We start from the raw sequence: 22,408 nt of genomic DNA on the forward strand, positions 1-22,408 counted from the left end.
TTTAAATACTGTCAGCATCTTCCTTTGCAGTCTAGAAACTCCTACATTAATCATTCTGTAAATCAGTTTGGTACTGAACAGAGCTGCATCATATTGTAACAATTTGACTGTCCTAAGATGAGGCTGATAAACTAGCTGCACACTGTGACATTTTTAACTGATCATTCTCAATCTGAACATTCACAACTTTCCAAGACATTCCTCACAAATGAGAGGACCAGTAGAGCTATATAACTAGAACTATACATCAGACTAAGCCTCATGTCAAGTGTTCCTTTAACATGCTTAGGAGCCAATTCTGTATAGTTGAATTCTCACTACCTGGCATTTTTGACATTTTCTAGAGACACCAGTATGCCTCTTAATTGTATGAGACATAATTCTATCCATCCTTGCAAGATGGCTCACTGAAATCCTTCAAGGGAACTGACAAGAAGGTGCCTGTAGAGAATGAATATGACATTTTTACCCACATAGACCAGAGCAGCAGAATTTAGCAATAAGAACAGACTCCTGAGCAATTCACTACACTACAGTTCGACTCATGCTATCTGCATTGAAGTTATGCTGACTACCAATCACTCTTGCTTACTTAAGCAAATAGTTATGTACATCACAGCATTTATTGTAACTGCTGAAAGTAGTTTCTCCAAGTTAAACCAAACACTGCATTTAAATGCTGCTCCAGATTCTGCTTTATCTCACAACTCATGTCTAGTTTAGTTAACTGCTTAATTAGGTATGATTTTTGTCCTATGTGATATAACTTAACCTTTGTAATTCTATTCAGAACTTCATAGTTGGTGTGCAAGCAATGCTCTAAGAGGCATTGTGCTCAAATGCTCTGAATTATTTTAGGACCTTTTCCCTAGATAGACTTTTATAGTCTTTCCTCAGATTAACATTCAACTCAATACTTAAAGGATTCTTTATTTACTTTTAGTCTTATGCTCCAAGACAACCTTAAAAATCAATTACATAAAAGATGAATATTACAGAAAAAGGGGAGGTGCAGTTCTAAGAAAAACAAAAAAAAAATCTTTGTGTATTCCAATATAAAAATATACATCCAAATTATTATATAGGAAAAGCAGATTGCCATTTATGCCTTAAGCTGGTCCTGCCAGCCTGGGATCATAGCTCTCCACTACAGAGCTCAAGAGCTCATATAAGCAGGAGCATCTCCAAGGTTCAGTCACATGCATGATTCATAGCAAACTGCTTTGCTGCAGCACATGGACCCAACCTTAAGTGGTTCTTAAGGTGTGCCATAGTTTCCCCTTCAGCTGTAGGTGAAAAGCATCCAAACATCTCCTGGGAAGCATATGTCATATATACAAATCCATCTTCATCTTTGTAGTCCCTGTACACTTCTGCCATTGTCAAGGACATACTGGCTAGGCTTTTGTTATTCACGAGCAGGTAGAAAGCTTGTGTAGCATTTAGAGCCATCCTGCTTCTAGATGAAGGGAAGAAAAAGAGGATTAAGCATTAACAAGTTTAATAAAGTTTCAAATTTATGAAATACATTAAGCAAAGCAGTTGCCTAAACTAGGTTCAAGAAATGCTGTGTGAAGTCATTGTGTGGCTCAACATCTTCATCAGCAGGAAGTCACTGGAAGCTGAAAGGCTTGTTCCCTGGGGAAAGGCTTGCCCTGTTGAGTGCTACTGAGCCTGGGCTTTGAGTTCCCAGTTACCAGGGAGAAATAATGAGTAGAAACCAAAAGCTTTTGCAATACAGCTGTAGTAAAACATTCCAGCATGGTCTGTTTCACATATTAAACAGAGTACCTTCAAAAGAAGAGTCCTTTTCAGAGACATCACAAAGACCAGGACCCAAGCCGCCCAAGAGCAAAAAGTATGTTTTACAGAAGTGATCATCTTTTAAAAGCATGCTGAAATATACATAGCTCTCCTACTTTGTCAGGCAGCATCACTAAATACTTTGGGAGACTTCTCTGTCATGTTTTATACAGAGTATTAGAAGAATATTTCATCCCACTTACACCTAAGGACTGCTTTGAACTGGAGCAAATTCAGTAAGAGGGAAAGGCAGTAACAACTGCAAGCAAGGAAGCAGCATACAGCCCTGGTGACAAGTTCATCAAGCAGGAAGAAACCAGAACAAGAATTTGATGTAGTCTCTACTTACTACTGTTAGGGGGAAGAAAGAAGACTTCATGAATCCAAAAAGCATAGACCTCACACCCACCCCCCTGAAAAAAACACTTGCAAGAGAGGAAGCAATTACTAACACCTTTATCCTGTTCCCCACGAAAGAGAGCAAGATGTTCCAGCACAGCATTAGACAGCATCTAATTAGAAACAGCAGCAAGCCCCGGTGCAGCACAGACCCACAGGCGCTGACTACCTACCTGATGATGGTTATGAACTGTGTCATGGTCAGCTCCTCGGGAACAAGAAACTTGGTTTTGTCCAAGAGAGGAAGATACTTCTCTCTGTGGTATCTCTCAACAATTACCTGTTTTAATCAGAGTCACACTTAGTAAATCCTAAAACATCAAGGTTCCTCCCCTCTCCCCCTCCAATTCAGAGTGCCTCCCAGCGTTTCTTTTTAAATCGCACCAATAGCCTCCGATAACAAAACAGAGCTTTACCGGGATTTTAGTTGGAAACTTCGCCCGGATTCCTGCTACTTCTTCCAGCCGGGTGGCTGCGCGGGAGAAAGGAGAAACGTTACGCGTGCGCGCAGCCTGCCGCGGTGCAGCCCCTCCGCGCACCCGCCGCCCCTACCGAAACTCTTTCTCATCTTGAACGGTCTGGCCGCTGGCACCGCCTGCATCCTCCGTCCACCACACTCCCGAAGCTGCAGCTGCCACCACCCCGCCCCGCGCCTCTTATGGGACCCGGCACAGGCCCCGCCCAGGCGTGCGGTGCCGGTGCAGCGAGGGGCGAAGGGCGGTCGGCGGGGCTCCCGGGCGGTCGAGGGTTTTCTTTGCACACTTTCCTCTCTTCGCCCCGCCGACAATGGGGTGCAAAGAGAATGCGGGATGTGCTGCAGCGCCACGTCTGTTCTTTGCTTTCTTTGGTATAAATTATCCGAAGTGTGATATATTTTGCCTACAAGACCATGTAATACTTTGTGAGAGATCTTTGACTACCTTACAGAATGGTCAAGACTGGTCTGTTTCCACCTGCCTTCTCTTTACAGAACATCAGTTCCCTTCTTAATCTTTACAAACTGCTTTCAAACTATTTCTATGGGTTTAGGAATATAACTAACAAACAAACACAAACCCCACTACCGTGACAGTTCCCATCCTAACCATTCCATGATTCTGTGATTTAAATCTTTCCCCCCATATCCACAGCCTACCAGATTGCTTATTTTATGAATTACTGGGGAGATGAGGATCCTGCTATGAGGATAGGCTGATGGAGCTGGGTGTTGTTCAGCCTGGAGAGGAGCAGGCTCCAGGAAGGACCTAATAGCAGCCTTCCAGTACTTGAAGGGGGGGCTACAGGAAGGATGGGGAGAGACTGGGCAGCCTGGTCTAATTGAGGATGTCGCTGCTGACTGTGGGGAGGTTGGACTGGATGACCTTTGGAGGTCTCTTCCAGCCTGGACCATTCTGTGATTCTGAGAGTTTTAGCTCTGGGTTTTTTGTTTTTTTTTTTTTTTTTTGTCTTTAACACATGGTTGTGATTTTATTTCAAGCAGTCTTCAGGTCCATCTTTTTGCCAAATATGATGACACAGATTCCCTGCCTTTTGGGTTGCTTATTCACCTGATTTCACGCAGCTGTCAAGACAGCCTTGTGGCAAGACAGTGCTCATCATGGAGTACAGTTAACCCAAGGCTAGCTGTTGTGTCTCTTAAGTCATCTCAGTGGATGCCCAGAACTGATATGCCTTTAAACTATGGCCTTTTTAAATTTTATTTGATCTACCAGGGTTTGACCACTTTTTCAAGGCAAAATCACTATCTGTCACCTAAGACTGTTTTGAAAGGGTACATCTTTATTAGTGTGTGTACATTACCTATGCATGTGCTACATCTTTCACCCAGCCTTTCCAGAACAGTTTCCAGTGGATGAAGGCTTTAGTGCTGTTGATCTGATCTTTTCTCTTGATCTGGAAGTGGTGAGCTTTAGTCACAGCACAAGGTCCCCTATGTGGCACTGCAAATTTAATTGCTCAGAGAACACAAGATTTTTGCAAGAGTTCTGAATCTGGAGAGATAACTTGAGTCTACACTGCATCAGGGCAGATAAGTTCAGGGGTTTGCTTACAGTGCTGGGTCTAACGTCAGTTCTTCTGAGAAAAGGTGGGGTGACAGACTCGGGAAGCATGAGTGGAAGAATGTGCCACAGATGTGGCATAATGCCATAACTCGATCTGGTGATACAAGTATTTAAGAAGATGACTGAACAGAAGACTGATTAGAAGGGTAAAGAAACTGCATAGACCTACATATAGCACAGGACCAAAATGTGCGGAGGTAGAAGGATGTGTGGAGATCACAAAGTGTGTCCTTGGAGTTGTGGTCACTATGGGGCTTCCCAAAGCCGTGAACCACTTCTTCCAAACATCCCTAGTGGTTTCTGATCCATTGTGTGCAGATGAGAGAAGATGTGAAACATGAGGGATCCTCTTTCTGTGTCATCTGTCACTGCATATGAAGTATGAAAGTGTGGCTTTGTGCAGGCATCAGAGGCCCAGCTTCCAGAGAGAGGTGATTTCTTAACTGTAAGCTCCTGCAGCCGCTGCTTGTAAGAAAAAATAATATCTGATAAGAATGGGAACCAAAGAAGGAGAATTTCTGGTGACCAGTGAACCTGATTATCTGTTACATCTCTAACTTCTGTTGAGAGCTAAGTGTAAGCACCAACTTAGGCTTTAGTTAATATGTGCTAATAATGTAATTGTTTCACTATCTGCAGGCAGAGAGAATGGAAGGTCTAGTGTGTGACTACATGGCACCTGCATTCACTCCTGTGTTGAAATGCCCAGTTTTAGAGCCAAAGGTGGAATTTATTCCTTCTTATCTCCTTTCCCTTTTAAGTTATTCTTGTATGCACATAATTAATGAACTGTTAGAGGAGTTTTGTGTGGGGAGTGGAATACTCAGAGGACCCTACAGAAACAGAACTACCAAAGGGAGTCATTACTCTAGATTTACCTGCTTGAATGGCCCAAGACTACACTCATAGGGGTCCCATAATCCCTGAACATTAATGCACAAGCTTGGAGTTGCATATTTTATCTAGCCTATTTTTGTTGCCACACTTACAGCCTCTCCCTCAGTCTCAGGTTTGCAGCTGTGTAACTAAATTCTGATATATCCATTGTCTTTACATGGAGATGATTCCAGCTGCATGGACCTAATCACATAGAGTCTGTCCCAAATGAAGTTAGTATGTAAGAAGCAAAGAAACAGCATGTCCTTCACATTGACTTATTTGACCTGAAGATATTAAAAACCTCATCAAATACCCTCCAGGTGTTTTAGTTAGGGAATTATTTTCCCTGTACACGAGGGTGCAGTATCCAAAATTTGAGTATACTGTCTACAGAGTCCAAAAAATGAGAGAGCTCCTATGAAAAAAATAATTATGGTATATGAAGAGAGTCTGAAACAAGCTGATAGTTACATTTTGGGAAATACAAACTGATCTGTCTGAGAAATATGGCTGCAGTCTGAATACATGATACTGCAGCAGAGGAAAATGACTGAGCAAATGACTGAAGGCTTTGCTTCTTGACCAAGTGAGGAGGTGCTGCTTTCATGGACTACCTAGCATATGTGACTTGTCCATTCTAAAATTTGACTGCTTTGCCTGCCAATTCATTTTATGATTTCAGAAGTTTTCATTGCTTCCCTTGTTTCTTGCACTTTTTCATCCCAGTTTCCAACATTTTTTTTTTTAATCTGGGTAGGGAACTGGGGAGAGAGTGATGAATGGGCTCTAATGTAAGACCTCCTTTCTCTTCTGTTTCATTCATGCACTTGTTGCTCATAAAAAGGTCATTATTGGTGTTAAAGGCCTGAAGATTTAGAAAAAGTACATTTACTCAACTTGTTCTTGCTTGGTAGGTGTCATTCAAATAATATAGGTCTATATGGATATTAAAGGCTCCCCATGCTATGCAAAATATAAGCAACTCAGAAAAAAAATGAAGCTTTCTCTGAAGAACTGGAAATATGAATTTCTCATACAAGATAAAATGAAGTAGAAATAACTGTCAGCTGCAAAAATCCAAAATGAGAAGAATGCATGCAACATTTAGAACACAATTTCATGGGGAAGGCTAAAATACAAATGATAACTCATTCCATGTTCTTGAATCACAAATGTCTTGAGCTGGTCACAGAACCACCCTGCCTCTTAGAGAATAAAAACAAACAAATCAACCACCAAACAAATACAAAACTATGCAGATAAACCCCACTATTTTATATGTGATTGTATTTAAAAACTATAGAACTCCTTACCAGTTGCCTTTACGTAGCTGAGTGCTGCATGCTGAAATCACACTTCCAAAGAAGAAAAATGAGATAAAAAGTACAGAGTACTTGAGTAGAGAGGCACAAGTTGCTTCCAAAAAGATCTGACATTGACACATCACAAGGTCAGGATAACACCATAGCATTAACTGGTTTGATGTGACTATATATGTATGTCCAGATGCCATATAGTGGATCTATAAGTTAGTATTTCCTTAAAGAGAAATGCTAAACACCCCTTTGAATGGTGAATTCCTCTTCAGCTTTTTGAATTCTGCTCTGTTGTTTCATGCTCTGAAGCATGTTTGAATGAGAATATTGTAGCATGTATGCAAATTTGAATCACATAATCTGTGATTTACAACAGCCGGGGCTGGTTACAGTAAGGTCTGTAACAACAAAAAAGGTGTAAAAGATACTGAGGTTTTTGCATCAGTATGCTGAAGTCCTCCCCTCTGCCAGGTTTTTGAATACTCAGGTATGCAGCAGAGGCACGACGACATACCCAAAAGCAGGTATCTACTTTTCTCTGAGAGATGAACAGTGCTCACCAAGATTTTAGCTCTTGAAGGAACCAGACAGATAAAATCCAATAACTGCACAGCCTTCAGTGCACTGACCTTCAGAAGCCTCCCCAGTGCACTCTGGTTTTGCCATGTATTTAAAAACCCTGTGAGCTTTAAGGAATAGGGCAGTAACCTCTAGCACAATGGTAGGGTGGGGGCAGTGATGTTTTAAATTGCCAAAGTTTAATCTGACAGAGCTCAGGAGGCAGGGTTCCCAATCTGAAGCTGGGCTAAAGCTTTTTAGTCTGTTTTGCCGAGATGGCTGAACAGTGTGATGTCTAATGGAGGGAAATCCAAGGGTAGGAGTTAGTAAAGAGAAAAACTCAATAAATGTTAAAATGTGGATGGCATTTCCAGTGGAAGAGGTTCACTCTGCTCTTAGATGATGAAAAGCACTCCAGTATGCCATAGACTGAGATTAGGTTTTCTTTCTAAGTCAGTATGCAGGTGCTACTGAGTTAATTCCAGTGCAGCAAATCTTGAATAACAAATGGGGCTTCACTCAGACTGTAAATTCTATCCAGCACTTAATAATTCTGAACACAAGTGGATATATAAGCAAGAGAAGCTGATGGATACAGTGCAGAAGGCATGAAACAGTTATGTGCAGACTAACGATTCAAATATGAACGATACAGAGGGACTGAGATTTATTTATTTAAGCAGCCTAACTGAGAAGGAACTAAAAATGCAGCATGATGTTCTAGGGAAAAAATGTGACTTGGCAAAATGAAGGCTTATTTGTTGCACTGAGAAAGACTGTGACTTCTACATATTATGCATAGTTATCTTAAATATGTGCATTCATTAAGGTTGTCTATAAGTGAAAATATAATTGTCAAGAGCAGTTTGAAAAGGACCTCAAGCATTCAGACTCAGTCAGTCAATTTAATATTTTTTAAAAGAGCCATCCTGAACGTTTTCTTGCTCCCTGAACATGGCTAGTTACAGACAGGGAGCCCTTTGCATCTTTCTTGCCTTCTACAACTCTGAACCTGTCTGTTTCTTCTCATGTGACACAGAAGCAAACCCACTCTCATGGGTAAGTCAGAAATAATTATATGCCAGTAACTAATTTTCTGAATACCAACAAGCCACTGGAGTATTCTGATGTTTTAGGGTATGCATATTCCTGTATCTCAGTTTTATGGTCTGAACTCATCTGCTAATAAGACCTAGATGATGAGCTGAGCCCCTCTCAAAATGGTGAGGTAAGTAAAAAGGTCACACATGGTATCTCTGGGTTAATTTGCTAGTCTTTATATGTACTTTTAGTTGTCTCCTGATTTTTTGACACTTTTATTTAATCTAAATCATATATCTGATGCTTATTTTGGTGTAGCTACAAGAGGTAGGAAGCACTTCTGTTACTTTTAAATGAAACTGTGTCTGTTTTCCACCAGAGCTTGGGATTCTAATATTAAAATGTCTCTTCCACAAAAGAAATTTCAGTTAGTCTCTAATCTTTTTTCTCATTATTACCTGTAGCTGGTGTTCAGCTCATTGTGATGAAATAATTTCATTATGGCAATTTTTGTTTACAAGTGCACTAAATGTGCTTTTCTCTCTCAACATTACATCATTACATTTTCAACCGTATTGAGACCACCAAGTAGATCAATTTATACTGAGATAACCTCAGTAATTTTTAAGTTGATCCACAAAAGTGCTTTTGTTTAGCATTTTAAATTTGAGATTTTGAAACCTAGATTCTCAGCAATTTTCTGCAAGTGTTGCTTAAATTGGTGATTCTAACTAGATGCAAAAAATAAAATGACTGGCCTTTCTTGAGGAAAGCTGACAAGGCTTTTTAGTCAAGGTCCCTACATGTAGATCTTTGATTTTCTGTTTCCAGTTTAACAGTGGTTTACCAGCTTTCTGTCCCACAGGGGCTGAGCTCAAAGTCTAGAAACATTGTTAAAATGGCAAACCATCACTGGATTCTCCTTTCCCATCATCTACTCTGCTGTTCTTATTGTTTTGCTGGGTTAAAAAATGGGTAGATGTCTGAGCCCAGAGAGTGGTGGTGAACAGATTTAAATCCAGTTGACAGCTGGTCACAAGAAGTGCTCCCTGGGGCTCTGTACTAGGGCCAGTCTTGTTTCATATCTTTAGCAACAATCTAGATGAGGAGATTGGGTGTTCCTTCAGTAAGTTTGCAGATGACACCAACCTGGGCAGAAGTGTCGATCTGCTCAAAGGTTGGAAGGCTACTTAGAGGGAACAGGACAGGGTGGATCAATGGGCTAAGGCAAATTATATGAGTCTGGAGCCTTCAGGTCCATGCAATGCTACAGGTTTTGGGGCAGAATGGCTTGAATAAGGCCCAGCAGAAAAGGACATAGGGGTACTGGTTGACAGCCACCTGTGCATGAGTCAACAGTGTGGAGCCTGAACTACATGAAGGACATTGAGGTGCTGGAATGGGTCCAGAGAAGGGCAACAAACGTGGCAAAAGATCTGGAAAACAGGTCTCATGAGGAATGGCTGAGGGAACTGGGATTGTTTAGTCTGGAGGTGGCTGAAGGGAGACCTTATTTCTCTCTACAACTACCTTAAAGGAGGTTGTAGTAAGGTGGGTGTCACACACTTCTCCCTAATAACAATTGACAGGGGAAGAGGAAATGGTCTCAAGTTGCACCAGGGGAGGTTTAGTTTGGATAATAGGAAAAATTTATTTACTGAAAGAGTGGTTAAACATTGGAACAGGTTGCCCAGGGAGATGGTAGAGTCACCATCCCTGGAGACGTTAAAAAACTGTGTAGACATGGCATTTTGGGACCTAGTTTAATGGCCATGGTGGTGTTAGGTTGATGGTTGAACTTGAGGGTCTTAAAAGTCTTTTCCAACTGAAATGAGTCTATGATTCTACAACAATTCTATGATAATATGCAATTATTATTTTTTCTGTCTTCAGAAAAAAACAGAAATCATATTGTTCTTGTAGACAATTTCCTTGATCATCTTTTTGAGAATCTGAAGGAATGTTCCTTTGCGTGGAAAAGACACTTAGTTTTAACCTGAGGTGAGTTAATGTATTTCCCTTCTGTCGTCATAGCTGCTTCACAGCTAGCAATAGCTGAATAATGTTTGTGTTTTCTTGATAACAAGGCCATTCTGTGGGATTGGGCCTGGCTCATGAGGGCTGTTGCTGGATCAATGGTATTTTTAGGATCGTGTGCATATTTTCTCGTTATAAGGGGTTGCTGTTACTTCACATGCGTATCAACAACACTTAACGCAAAGACATAATAGGAAAGGAAAAACTCCATATTTTTCTCTGACTATAATGTACTGTGCATCTGTTTTAAGCCATCTGATTTTTTTGGATACCTGTGATGAGCTGAAATTCTGGGAACACAATTTCCCTCTTCTATTAATGTTTTTGCTGCTTGACTTGATAGCACATTTGCATTCTTAGTTTCATAGTTTCATAGTTTCATTCAGGGTTGGAAGGGACCACAAGGATCATCTAGTTCCAACCCCCCTGCCATGGGCAGGGACACCCCACACTACATCAGGCTGGACAGAGCCTCATCCAGCCTGCTCTTAAACACCCCCAGGGATGGGGCCTCGACCACCTCTCTGGACAACCCATTCCAGTGCTTCACCACTCTCATGGTGAAGAACCTCCTCCTCACATCTAGCCTGAATCTCCCCACCTCCAGCTTCATTCCATTCCCCCTAGTCCTATCACTACCTGAGATCCTGAGAAGTCCTTCCCCAGCCTTCCTGTAGGCCCCCTTCAGATACTGGAAGGCCACAATTAGGTCACCTGGGAGCCTTCTCTTCTCCAGACTGAACAGCCCCAACTCCTTCAGTCTGCCCTCATAGGAGAGGTGCTCCAGCCCTCTGATCATCCTTGTGGCCCTTCTCTAGACACGTTCCAGCACCTCCACATCCCTCTTGTAATAGGGGCTCCAGAACTGGACACAGTACTCCAGGTGGGGTCTCACCAGGGCTGAGTAGAGGGGGAGGATCACCTCCCTCGACCTGCTGGCCACACTTCTCCTGATGCAGCCCAGGATCTGATTGGCTTTGCAGGCTGCAAGTGCACATTGAGAGCTCATGTTGAGCTTTTTGTCCACCAGCACCCCCAAGTCTCTCTCCTCAGGGCTACTTTCCAGCCAGTCACTTCTGTTTGGTTTTAGCAGTTTTCCTAATATGGGTCCAGACCTCAGGGCCTGTACATTGGTGAGCGGGATCAGTATTCATGAAAAAATGGATTTAAAAGCTATCTTTGTCCATATATTATTGTTTTAAGGGGGTTTTGTGTTATATAGGGTTTTAATGCATTTTTCTGCAGTATGGCTGAATTGTTTTCAGATAGAATGTCAGTAGTTTTATGTGTCAGGCAGAGCCAAAAGTAACTGTTGGAGTTTGGTTTGTAAATGCTGGAACTTGGTTTGTATTTTAACCTTCAGAAAGGGTGTCATGATTGACCAAGAGCAGAGGATTTTTAAAAATAGCTTTGTTTGGAGGGTCAAACTCTTCTTCGGGGTCAAAAGCATGCCTCACCAGGAGAGTGATGAATAGAGTTTTCAAGAGTAACTGGTGCCTTTGAATACCTCCCTTTTTAGGTGCATGTTAATGAGGCCTGATCCCTACAGGGAAATTGTTCTGCACTTAATGTGGGAATACTAAGATGCCCACATTAGGTACTCAGAAACTGTGGCACTCAGGACTTAAAGACCCTTTTTAATGCTTTCAGCAGAAATATCTAAGGATTAGATGTGTGTCATGAACAAAGTTCTATAGAAGTCCTAGTAGTTTATTGAACATAAAAATGCTGACAAGTGCTTTGAACTGATATAAGATTACTCCAAATCACAGACCAAACATGTACATCAGGAGACACTCAGAATCCTCTGCTTCAGGAATCTGACTGCAAATGACTGTCCAGAATCCAGTCTTCTCAGGTTCTGTATATGGTCAACTCTCACAGAGGGTCCATTCAGTGTTCTGAACTGTATTCTGCATGAGTTCTTTCCTTTATTTTGGCCACACTTAGTGCTTGATTTTAATATCTAAAGTGGGTACTGTGAATACTTTCCAAGACCTCAGCCTCACAGGATTGGACTTGGGTTCTGCTCTAGTCCTCTTTTTGCTTAATTTCCTTTGCCCAGTAACATGTAGGTTTACTCAGTTCCTTTAGTGTTGCCAATTGAAACTGTCACAATAGGTTATACCCATGTAACCCACCCTTTCTATTTTTCATCTGTAACCTGTGTTTTGGTTAAAGCTGTTGTAGAGAATGTCTGTATAGCTAAGAGGAAAAGAATACCTTTCTATGGGAAATGGATTTATAATGAAGCATTGAAGAATAGTATATGTGGAATGGGAGACACTGAACAGAGGTCAGTCTGGTGAACTCAAAAGTGAAAAACGCTGTCTTGTTGCACAGTTCATAGGCTTTAGTTTGTGTGACTAACGTGGATGCAATAGATGAGTCAATTCTTCCCAAGCTTTGCAGTACTGTGGTTGCAGTGGGCAATCTTTACAGTTCTTAAAGTACAAATGGAATATGTTGCACCTGGGGGAGCTGTTGACTACACAAAACATGCCACTGTCTTGCCTTTTGTCTTCTTGAGCAGATCTAGCTCCTTTGGAAAGCAGATGACTTTCTTTACCTATTTTCTTTTAAGTTCCCTATCTTCTTTCAGTGTCTTGAAAGGCAATAGAGTGCTAGTCTCACAATGTAGCAAACAAGAACTGCAGGCAGAGTAAACCTACTGGTGGTAACTGTGACCATACAGCAGTCACCAGCAACAGAGAGTGGCCTTTACCCAGACACCGCTGTGATTGTAAGGGAAGACTCTCATAAGAATCAGAATCCTGTATAGGAAGTACTAATCAAGAGGATTTTTTCTGTATTATAAATGAAAGATTAAGTGAAACAGATCTGACACTTGGTGAAAGTCCCATCCTACATAAATGCAGAGATAAACTGTATAGATATGATAGATGGCAGTTGTGGAGTATTGAATGGCTCCTGTTGGTAACCTCAGGGAGTCCATTTGTAAGGATCAAATGATTCACAGAACTGGTGTCTAGGCTGTTCAGCAGCTGGTTCCTGATATGGATCTTGCTTATTTTCAATACCTTGTATCACTTTGTGTGTGAAGAAGAAAAATGCATATCATAGTGCCACTTCAGTTTCTGCTGTGCCATTTCTCTTGAGTGGCATCACTTTGATAGAGAGGGCAAGCACCAGGTGTACATTTTCCTCCAGTTTTATAGAAGATGTCTCAAGCACAAGGTTGAATCACACTTAGAAAATAGCGGTGGTTCAGAGGAGACAGCCTTAACCAAAATTTCAAGAGGGGACCAATGGAGTTGCCAGTTAGTGGTTGTGAACAAGCATTAGATCCATAGAGCCTTCTGGCAAATTTAAATTCCCTTCCCTCACAAGCTCACTTGACTTTTTGCACCACCATGATGGGTGCTTTATGATACTACCTTTAAGTCAAATTCTGTTGGGCTCAGTAGCCAGAGGTGTGTTTGCAGGCTGTGATTTTTTTCTTCAAATCAAACAGCTCCAAGAAAACTGTGATCAGATTCTAGAAGGACACATTGAACTTTTAGAAAGAAAAGCAGGAGTTTTCCTCTTTATTCTGTTTCAATATATCCTTAATTAATTCATCAGGTGTATTACAGTATTCTCTCCCACAAATAGATTTACCTTTTCCTTTAGTTCTTCATATACTGGCTTACATTTATTTGGGAGCAGCATCATGCTACATTGAATTAAGTTGAATTTAATATTACTGAAAAAAACAAATACTGAAGTCTATTTACAAATACCACTAGGCGGTTATTGGGAAACCAAGTTGGCTTTTAAATAGCTGATGCATCCATTTGCATCATCGTTTTACTGGGGACAATCAAAATAATTCAGATTCACTCTTGTAAATTCTCCCTGTCCTTTATGTAGGATTAGTCCCACGCAACTCTTAAGTGCAAAAGCCGAAATGTTTTATTAACATAAGAACACTTGTTGCCTTTGAAATTTCAGCAATGTCAGTGAACTGAGTTAAAATACTTCTGTTCTTGGATTTAATGTAATCACATGAACTGCTGCAGTTTTTTGTGCCTATGCTAGTATATTAGTATGTATGATTTTAAGTATATACTTATAGACAGAGAGACATGTACATATGTGTGTTACTTCTTCTTTTTCACTGAAGGTTTGCAGTCAGATGTACACAGTGGATTAAATATATTGCTATGGGTGTAAAGGATACTAAAAGTTTAAGTGGACCAGATGCCTGTGGTCAAATGAAGTATCTCACCAAATGCCTCTCCAAAATATTTTTTTTTTTTTTTTTTTTTTTTTCAAGGAATGGTTTATAATTTAGACTTATAAAAAGGTTTCCTGGATAGCATTTGTTTCCCATGTGTAATGTGGTTTGAAGTCTACTTTCTGATCCAATTTTCTGCCGTTGTCTCTGAAACAGGCTTGGTGGCAAACTGCCTAAGGATGACTAGATATTTTGACTCTCTAACATGTGTCTCCAGAGTGGTGAGTTAGTGTCTATCATCATGTTAATGTCACAAAGTAAAGGAAGTGGGGTGAGAGAGTCACTAATCAAGAATTACTTGAGCTGGACTCCCAGAAGAAGAGCCAGCTGCTCAGTCTGGACCATCTTCTTCCATGAAGCCTTAAATATCTCCTCAGAAGAAATCGTGAGCATCTCCCCTATGAAGAGAGACTGAGAAACCTGGGGATGTTTAGTCTTGAAGAGAAGACTGAGAGGGGATTGCGTCAATGTGCATAAATATCTGAGGGGTGGGTGTCAAGTGAAGGGGAGCAATCTCTTTTTGGTGGTGTGCAGTAATAAGCCAAGAGACAATGGATACAAACTTGAACATAGGAGGTTTTGCCTCAACATGGGGAGAAACTTCTTTACAGTGAGGGTGATGGAGCACTGGAACAGGCTGCCCAGAGAGCTTGTGGAGTCTCCTTCTCTGGAGATTTTCAAAACCCACCTGGATGCATTCCTGTGCAGACTACCCTATGTGAGCCTGCTGTCGTAGGGGGGTTGGACTTGATGATCTCTGAAGGTACCTTCCAACTTCTAACATTCTGTAATCAGAACAAACTTTGAGTTGTGTTTTGTTTCCTGAACAGAAGCAGAATCAAGGTATGTTTAAAGCTTTGATGAAAACAGACATGTATTGAGAGAATCAAAATGTCAGGGTGGATCAGAGTGAGGTCAGTTGTCAGTGTGGTGGTGGGACACAGTCTAGGACATAGAAGATGCTGGAGCAAGCCTCTGCCCAGAGGAACAAAAGCAGAAGGTTTTAATTCTTTATTATTTTCAGTTTCTTTCTTTCAGAGCCTTGGTGTCCTATGCACACTAAGTCCACTCCTCAGGATAAAGATACATGAAACTTCCTCTCCTCACCCCTCCCCACCCCATTTAGGTGGTGTAAATTTCACACTGGTTGTCATCTGTTGTTCCGTGCTTACTTTGGTTTGAAAAAGTCACTGAATTAAATTTTTGCAATTGTAGCTCACAACTCTGTTCTGTTGGCCCTATTGAATGACTGATGAAGTGGTCTCTCCAACATACATGCTTTCCCATTTACATTTAGCACAGGTAAATTTGAGTAAGTTAGTATCAATAATATTAGTTATGTAATTTTTAACTGCCTGGATACTTCTAATTCTGATTCCTTATACTTTTGCACCATAAGCCCAAGGATCATCACACACAAAAATTCAAAGAAGAGTTTTCCCCCCAGGGCCCTACCTGTACCATGCAGAAGACCCCAGAAAAGGTTTTATTCAAGGCCACTTCTTAAGCCCACTTTTTATTGTAGCCACTGTCTATGGTTCCTTGTGCTAGCACTCCTGATTTCCAGCTCAAGTGAGTGCTCTGCTTTTTTGTACCTATCTTTAGGATGGGATAAGAGGGATAAGTGAACCTTCTGGTGGCATTAGGATTCTTTATATCCCAGTCTGACTGAAAAGTAGGAGAAGGCTTTAGAGGGAACTGCTTTTGAGCTACAAGTTGCAGAAGAAAGTCAAGATAGTAACATCCTCATCAAGTCTGAGGCTACAGCTGCAAGAGCCGCAGCCAGAAAGTATCTGGGTGAATCTTGTTAAGATCCATCTTGGAAAGAAAATCAATAATGATAAATGAGCCGTGTGCTAAAAGAAGCATGGCACTAGAGAAGTTGTGCTTAGTGTCATAGCTGCCAAGAGATAGGCACTAGGCACGTGAATACCAACTATAACTGACTCCACTGCAGTTTGGGTAACCATAGAACTCAAAGGCTCGAATGGCTGTGAATGACTCCTGTGTGCTGTTTGAATAAAATTGAATTTTAAAAAAAAAAAAAAAAAAAAAAAAGGAGAATGGCATGGATACTTAAAATACACCTCTGCTTATGAGAGATTTGACTAACCCTAACGGATTAGTAACCATGGGCTTCATGTGACACTTCAAGGTGAGAGCCACTACCTGACTGCAATAATGTCAAGCTGCCCTGCACAGCTTGATGGGTCAGCACATCCTTTCGTACCTCTGGTGTCAGAATTTTTCCACTACCCAGAGCTCCACATTACAGCAAAGAGCTGTTCCTGTTCTGGGGAAGCTGTAATTCGCCATGCTTGTCAGAAGGTGGCACAAGAGATTTAATGGTCTGCCCGTACTGCCGCTCATGAAATGGACTTCTCTCTTAAAATGTCTGACGGCGTCCGCTTAGTTCCTAGGATCACCAAATGTGTATTCCATAATGAACTTAGGTTCTGCAGCTTTCTTACGGCACAGTAGTAATGCGTCTTTACACACACACACACAGTGTTTACATACGGATTAGATTATGTCTGGGTAATAGAAGGTCCAGATGAAAAGGTATTGAAATGCCAGCCCTCTTGAGAACAAAAGAGTGACAGAGGAACTCCTGCTCCCGGGACAGAGTGATTATCAAAAATAACGATCTCATACACAGGAAAGGCAACCTTCCAGCAATTAAATGAGGAATACCTTATGACATATTCAATAAGAGCTTTTAAGTATATAAGTGCATTAATACAGCTGTGCATATAACCTAGAAGGGTACCATGCAAATCGTAAACAGCTCTATTGGGTGACCCTGAAATCACTCAGTCTCACAGAATGGTAGGGGTTGGAAGGAACCTTTGAAGATCATTGAGTTGAACTCATATGCAAAGCAGGATCAAGCAGGAACACATCCAGATGGGTCTTGAAAGTCACTGGAGAAGGAGATTCCACAACCTTTCTAGGTATCCTGTTTCAGTGATTTATCACCCATTATAGTAAAGAAGTTTCTCCTCATGTTGAGGTGGTAATTCCTCTACACCTTCCACAGCTGAACAGATTGGTCACACTCAAATATCTTCCTTTTGAAGTGCTTCTGCTTATTCTAGTTCTCTGCTGATGCCTGCCTCTCAAAGACTTTTTCTATCTATAATTCTTAGGAAGCTAGATGTGTCATGGTCAGCAGCTCTGTAATAAAGATGAGAATCACATCTCACACTGGCAGACTTTTAGACCTTTTGGTCTGTATATAGCCATGAATACTGAATCAAGGGAGTATCACCAGCTTTTCATAGTAGTAACTCCAGCTTATTGTGCTTGGGCACAACAGTACAGCAAGACTCAGTAGCACACAAACACATGGATTGCTATTGTAACCTCTCCTGTAGCCCAGGACACAGCTCCATCTGAATGATAAGATTTCTAATCTTGGGAACAAAGCCAGCCATGCAGAAGTCCTGAAGAAAAAGAAGAAGAGCTGGAAGAGAAGGGAATTGAGAAAAGGGAGGGAAGGGCAGCTGAGGATGAGCTAAGGACTAGTGCTAGCAGTTGTGACAGTTTCTGCATCCCCAGAATAAACCTTTATTAGCATAAACCAAACCAGGTTGGAAGAGACCTTCAAGATCATCGTGTCCAACCCATCAACCAATCCAACCCACCCAAACAGCTAACCCATGGCACCAAGCACCCCATCAAGTCTCCTTCTGAACACCTTCAATGACGGCGACTCCACCACCTCCCCGGGCAACGAATTCCAATGGGCAATCACTCTTTCTGTATAGAACTTCTTCCTAACATCCAACCTGAACCTCCCCTGGCGCAGCCTGAGACTGTGTCCTCTTGTTCTGGTACTGGGTGCCTGGGAGAAGAGACCATCATCCGCCTGTCTACAACCTCCCTTCAGGTAGTTGTAGAGAGTGATAAGGTCACCCCTGAGTCTCCTCTTCTCCAGGCTGAGCAAGCCCAGCTCCCTCAGCCTCTCCTCATAGGGCTTGTGTTCCAAACCCCTCACCAACTTTGTTGCTCTTCTCTGGACTCGTTCCAGCAAGTCAACATCCTTCCTAAACTGAGGGGCCCAGAACTGGACACAGTACTCGAGGTGTGGCCTAACCAGTGCAGTGTACAGGGGCAGAATGACCTCCCTGCTCCTGCTGGCCACACTGTTCTTGATGCAGGCCAGGATGCCATTGGCCCTCTTGGCTGCCTGGGCACACTGCAGGCTCATGTTCATCCTACCATCAACCAGCACCCCCAGGTCCCTCTCTGCCTGGCTGCTCTCCAGCCACTCTGACCCCAGCCTGTAGCACTGCATGGGGTTGTTGTGGCCAATGTGCAGAACCCAGCACTTGGATGTGTTAAATCTCATGCCGTTGGACTCTGCCCATCTGTCCAGCCTGTCGAGGTCCCTCTGCAGAGCCTCTCTACCCTCCAGCAGATCAACTCTTGCCCCCAGCTTGGTGTCACCAGCAAATTTACTGATGATGGACTCAATGCCCTCATCCAGATCATCAATAAAGATGTTAAAGAGCACGGGGCCCAGCACTGATCCTTGGGGCACACCACTAGTGACTGGCCGCCAGCTGGCTGTGGCACCATTCACCACCACTCTCTGGGCTCGGCCATCCAGCCAGTTCCTAACCCAGCTCAGAGTGCTGCTGTCCAAGCCATGGGCTGACAGCTTGGCCAGGAGTTTGCTATGGGGGACGGTGTCAAAGGCCTTGCTGAAGTCCAGGTAAACTACATCCACAGGCCTCCCCACATCCACCAGGCAGGTCACCTGATCATAGAAGGAGATCAGGTTGGTCAGGCAGGACCTGCCCTTCCTAAATCCATGCTGGCTAGGCCTGATCCCTTGGCCATCCTGTAAGTGTTGTGTTATTGTACTCAGGATGACCTGTTTCATGATCTTGCCTGGCACTGAGGTCAGGCTGACAGGCCTGTAATTCCCTGGCTCATCCAACTGGCCCTTCTTGTGGATGGGCACCACGTTGGCCAGGTTCCAGTCCTCTGGGACCTCACCAGTGAGCCAGGACTGCTGGAAAATTATGGAGAGTGGCTTGGCCAGCTCATCTGCCAGCTCTCTCAGCACCCTAGGATGAATCCCATCTGGTCCCATGGACTTGTGGGGATCCAAGCTGCTAAGGAGAGTTCCAACCACCTCCTCATGGAACATAGGGAAACTGTGCAGCTCCCTGGCTCCTTCTGCCAGCTCTGCAGGCCAGCTGTCAGGAAGACGTTCTGCCCTTCTAGTAAAAATTGAGGCAAAGAAGGTGTTAAGTATCTCTGCCTTTTCCTCATCCTTGGTTACAATGTTCCCCTCCATATCCACCAAGGAGTGGAGGTTGTCCTTTCCCTTCCTCTTACTATTAATGTATTTATAGAAGGACTTTTTGTTGTCCTTCACAGTAGAGGCCAGTTTAAGCTCCAAGTGTGCTTTTGCCTCCCTAATTCTCTTCCTACAAGACCTAGCAACATCCTTAAACATTCTGTGGGTTGCCTCCCCTCTCTTCCAAAGGTGATACACCCTCTTTTTTTCCCTCAGTTCCATTAAAAGTTCATGAACCATCCAGGCTGGCCGTCTGCCCCGGTGGCTCATCTTCCGGCACGTTGGCACAGCCTGTCCCTGAGCCTTCAACAATTCTTCATTGAAGTAGGTCCAGCTCTCCTGGACCCCTTTGTTTTTAAGGGCTTTATCCCAAGGAACCCTCTGAATTAGTTCCTTGAGTAACCCGAAGTCTGCCCTCCGGAAGTCCAGAGTGGAGGTCTTCTTGCCGCCCCTCTTGGCTTGACCAAAAACCGAGAATTCAATTATCTCGTGGTCACTGGACCCCAAACACCCTCCAACCACCACATCACCCACCAGTCCTTCCCTGTTGGTGAAGAGGAGGTCAAGCATAGCCTTGCCCCTGGTAGGCTCTCGCAGCACCTGGGATAAGAAGCTGTCCTCCATGCATTCTAAAAACCTTCTAGACTGTCTCCTCTCTGCCGTGTTGAGTTCCCAGCAGATGTCAGACAGGTTGAAGTCGCCCATGAGAACAAGGTCCGGAGATCTTGAGACAGCCCTAAGCTGCCTGTAGAATGCTTTGTCAACATCTTCCTCCTGGTTGGGTGGTCTATAACAGACTCCAACCAGGGTGTCTGCCCTGCTGGTCTTCCCTCTAATTCTTATCCACAAGCATTCAACCCGATCGTCCCTAGTCTCCATCTCAATGGCATCTAGTACCTTCCTGATGTAAAGGGCCACCCCTCCACCCCTTCTTCCTCGCCTGTCTCTCCTGAAGAGCTTGTAACCATCAATTGCAGCGCTCCAGTCATGTGAGTCATCCCACCACGTCTCTGTGATGGCAACTACATCATAATTTTCCTGCTGCATCAAGGCTTCCAGCTCCTCCTGTTTGTTACCCATGCTTCGTGTATTAGTGTACATGCACTTCAGCTGGGCTGCTGGTTTCACCCAGCTTTCATTATTTAACAGGTCTGGAAACCCCCAGGGTCTGGGTCTGCTGTTCTGGGTTATTTCTCTTAGCAGTAGACACCTGCATTCACATACATGTGCTTAAACCTTTTATATCTCATTTACATCTGAATTCAGAAGTATTTCAACCCTGAATTTATGCTTGCCTTCTTGTCTGGCTCCTAGAAAAGGCAGACTACAGCATGCAATGAGTGACAACAGTTATTATCAACCTATTGCATACAGTAGCAGTGCTGACATGAAGATTATTCTGGCCTGAGGGACCACAGGGAGGTAAGGGATTTTGAAACAGAGCTTTACGAATGAAGATCAAAGTCACATAAAGCTGTGCTGCCTCTTTCTGGCTTTTTTCTTAGCTGAAACATGCCTTCCACTCAGCTGAAACATAATGACTGCGCACTAGGCTTGGAAAAAAAACATGAGTAAGAAGAAAGTAAGATTATGCCTAAGCACAGAGAAGTTTGAGACTCTCCATTGAACTTGTAGAGCTGAGGGGAAGGCAGCTGGCACCAGGGTAAAGTTTCCTTGTAATGTAATGCCATCTGCTGGGACTTGCTATTAGCTGATGAGGTAGTTCAAATGGACTTGGGAAAAATTAATCCAACAGGGCTAGAAAACATGGTGGCTGGCTCACTGCCATTCTAGCACAGACTGAATGCAATCACATTTTCAGTTATCAACAATGTATGGTTTAACAGAAGCAGGTTTTAGAGACTTTTTGTTGCTTACTGATACATTGCCATAAAGTGTGACAGTGTATATAGATCCTATGCTGTGTTCAAACTGACCATTACTGTGGAAAGTTTTTCCCTCTGGAGTGAAAAATCAAAGATGTGGTGTCAGAATAGGGCAGAGAAAACTTGTGTGGTGATGCTGCATAAAATACTACAGGTTGCCTAACAACATGCTTCCCCAAGGACTAACATAAGCAAAAAGAGACCACAGCACTTGCACAAGATTGTTTCTTGAATACAAAGGCTGCCGGTTGCACGGAGATGTGAAAGGGCTGGTGCCATCTCAGAACAGGGATGCTGACACATTACTTTGGTTCCTCCACACTCCTGCAGATGTGGGAAGAGCATCACAGGCTCTTCAGAGGTGATTGTTTACCTTGTCAGAATATCTGAGGTACTTAAAAGAAACCAAGAAATATCATAGAGAGCACCCACTACAAATGAACAAGCTCTAGCCAAGTTAGATTGCTTGTTGTAACTGTAGGGGCTAGTTTAAGATTTTTGACTGCACTGGGGAATCCCTGCACTGTTTCATGCAATCTTGCAGACCTGGGAGAAGAGTGTAGCTCCATTCTTGTCTCACAGGTTGGAAGTGGTGTTTGCCTAGTCATTTATTGTGCTGTCACTTTTCCTTGTATTTGACACCTGACCAAATATAGTCAAATTATTCAAGAAAAAAATATACCATGCTGTGAAAAGAGAGCCACAAGGTCCCAGAAGCTTTAAGTAAAGCATGAATCAGGTGCTGAGTTCATCATTTTGTCACTTTTAAGTCAAGGACATATTTGTTTTTGTTATATCATCCTTGCAGTGGATAGAGAGTGGTAAGGATAGACTTGTCCATAAACTGGGATTTCCTACTCACAGTGATTACC

The 22,408-nt window shown here is 42.8% G+C and overlaps 1 protein-coding gene across 3 annotated transcripts in view; it reads right to left on the bottom strand.

Annotated features, from left to right (window-relative positions):
• Nucleotides 1-928: 928 nt before the first annotated feature.
• The window catches only part of PLD5 (phospholipase D family member 5), a 264,750-nt gene continuing 243,270 nt past the window's right edge, over nt 929-22,408 (bottom strand). For 2 of the 3 annotated variants that reach the window (XM_068155368.1, XM_068155374.1), the window contains exons 10-12: nt 2,619-2,674; nt 2,376-2,482; nt 929-1,459 (exon numbers count right to left, since the gene is read on the bottom strand). In XM_068155368.1, coding sequence (XP_068011469.1) covers nt 1,192-1,459; nt 2,376-2,482; nt 2,619-2,674 — 431 coding nt within the window. In that variant the 3' untranslated portion in view covers nt 929-1,191. Of the gene's footprint in view, nt 1,460-2,375; nt 2,483-2,618; nt 2,675-2,754; nt 3,805-22,408 lie in introns of those variants that run through there. The other variant, XM_068155393.1, reaches the window with a different exon arrangement.

Source organism: Melanerpes formicivorus, unplaced genomic scaffold, assembly GCF_026170545.1.
Source record: "Melanerpes formicivorus ecotype bairdi unplaced genomic scaffold, bMelFor1.0.p_v2 SCAF_2, whole genome shotgun sequence".
Classification (NCBI taxonomy): domain Eukaryota; kingdom Metazoa; phylum Chordata; class Aves; order Piciformes; family Picidae; genus Melanerpes; species Melanerpes formicivorus.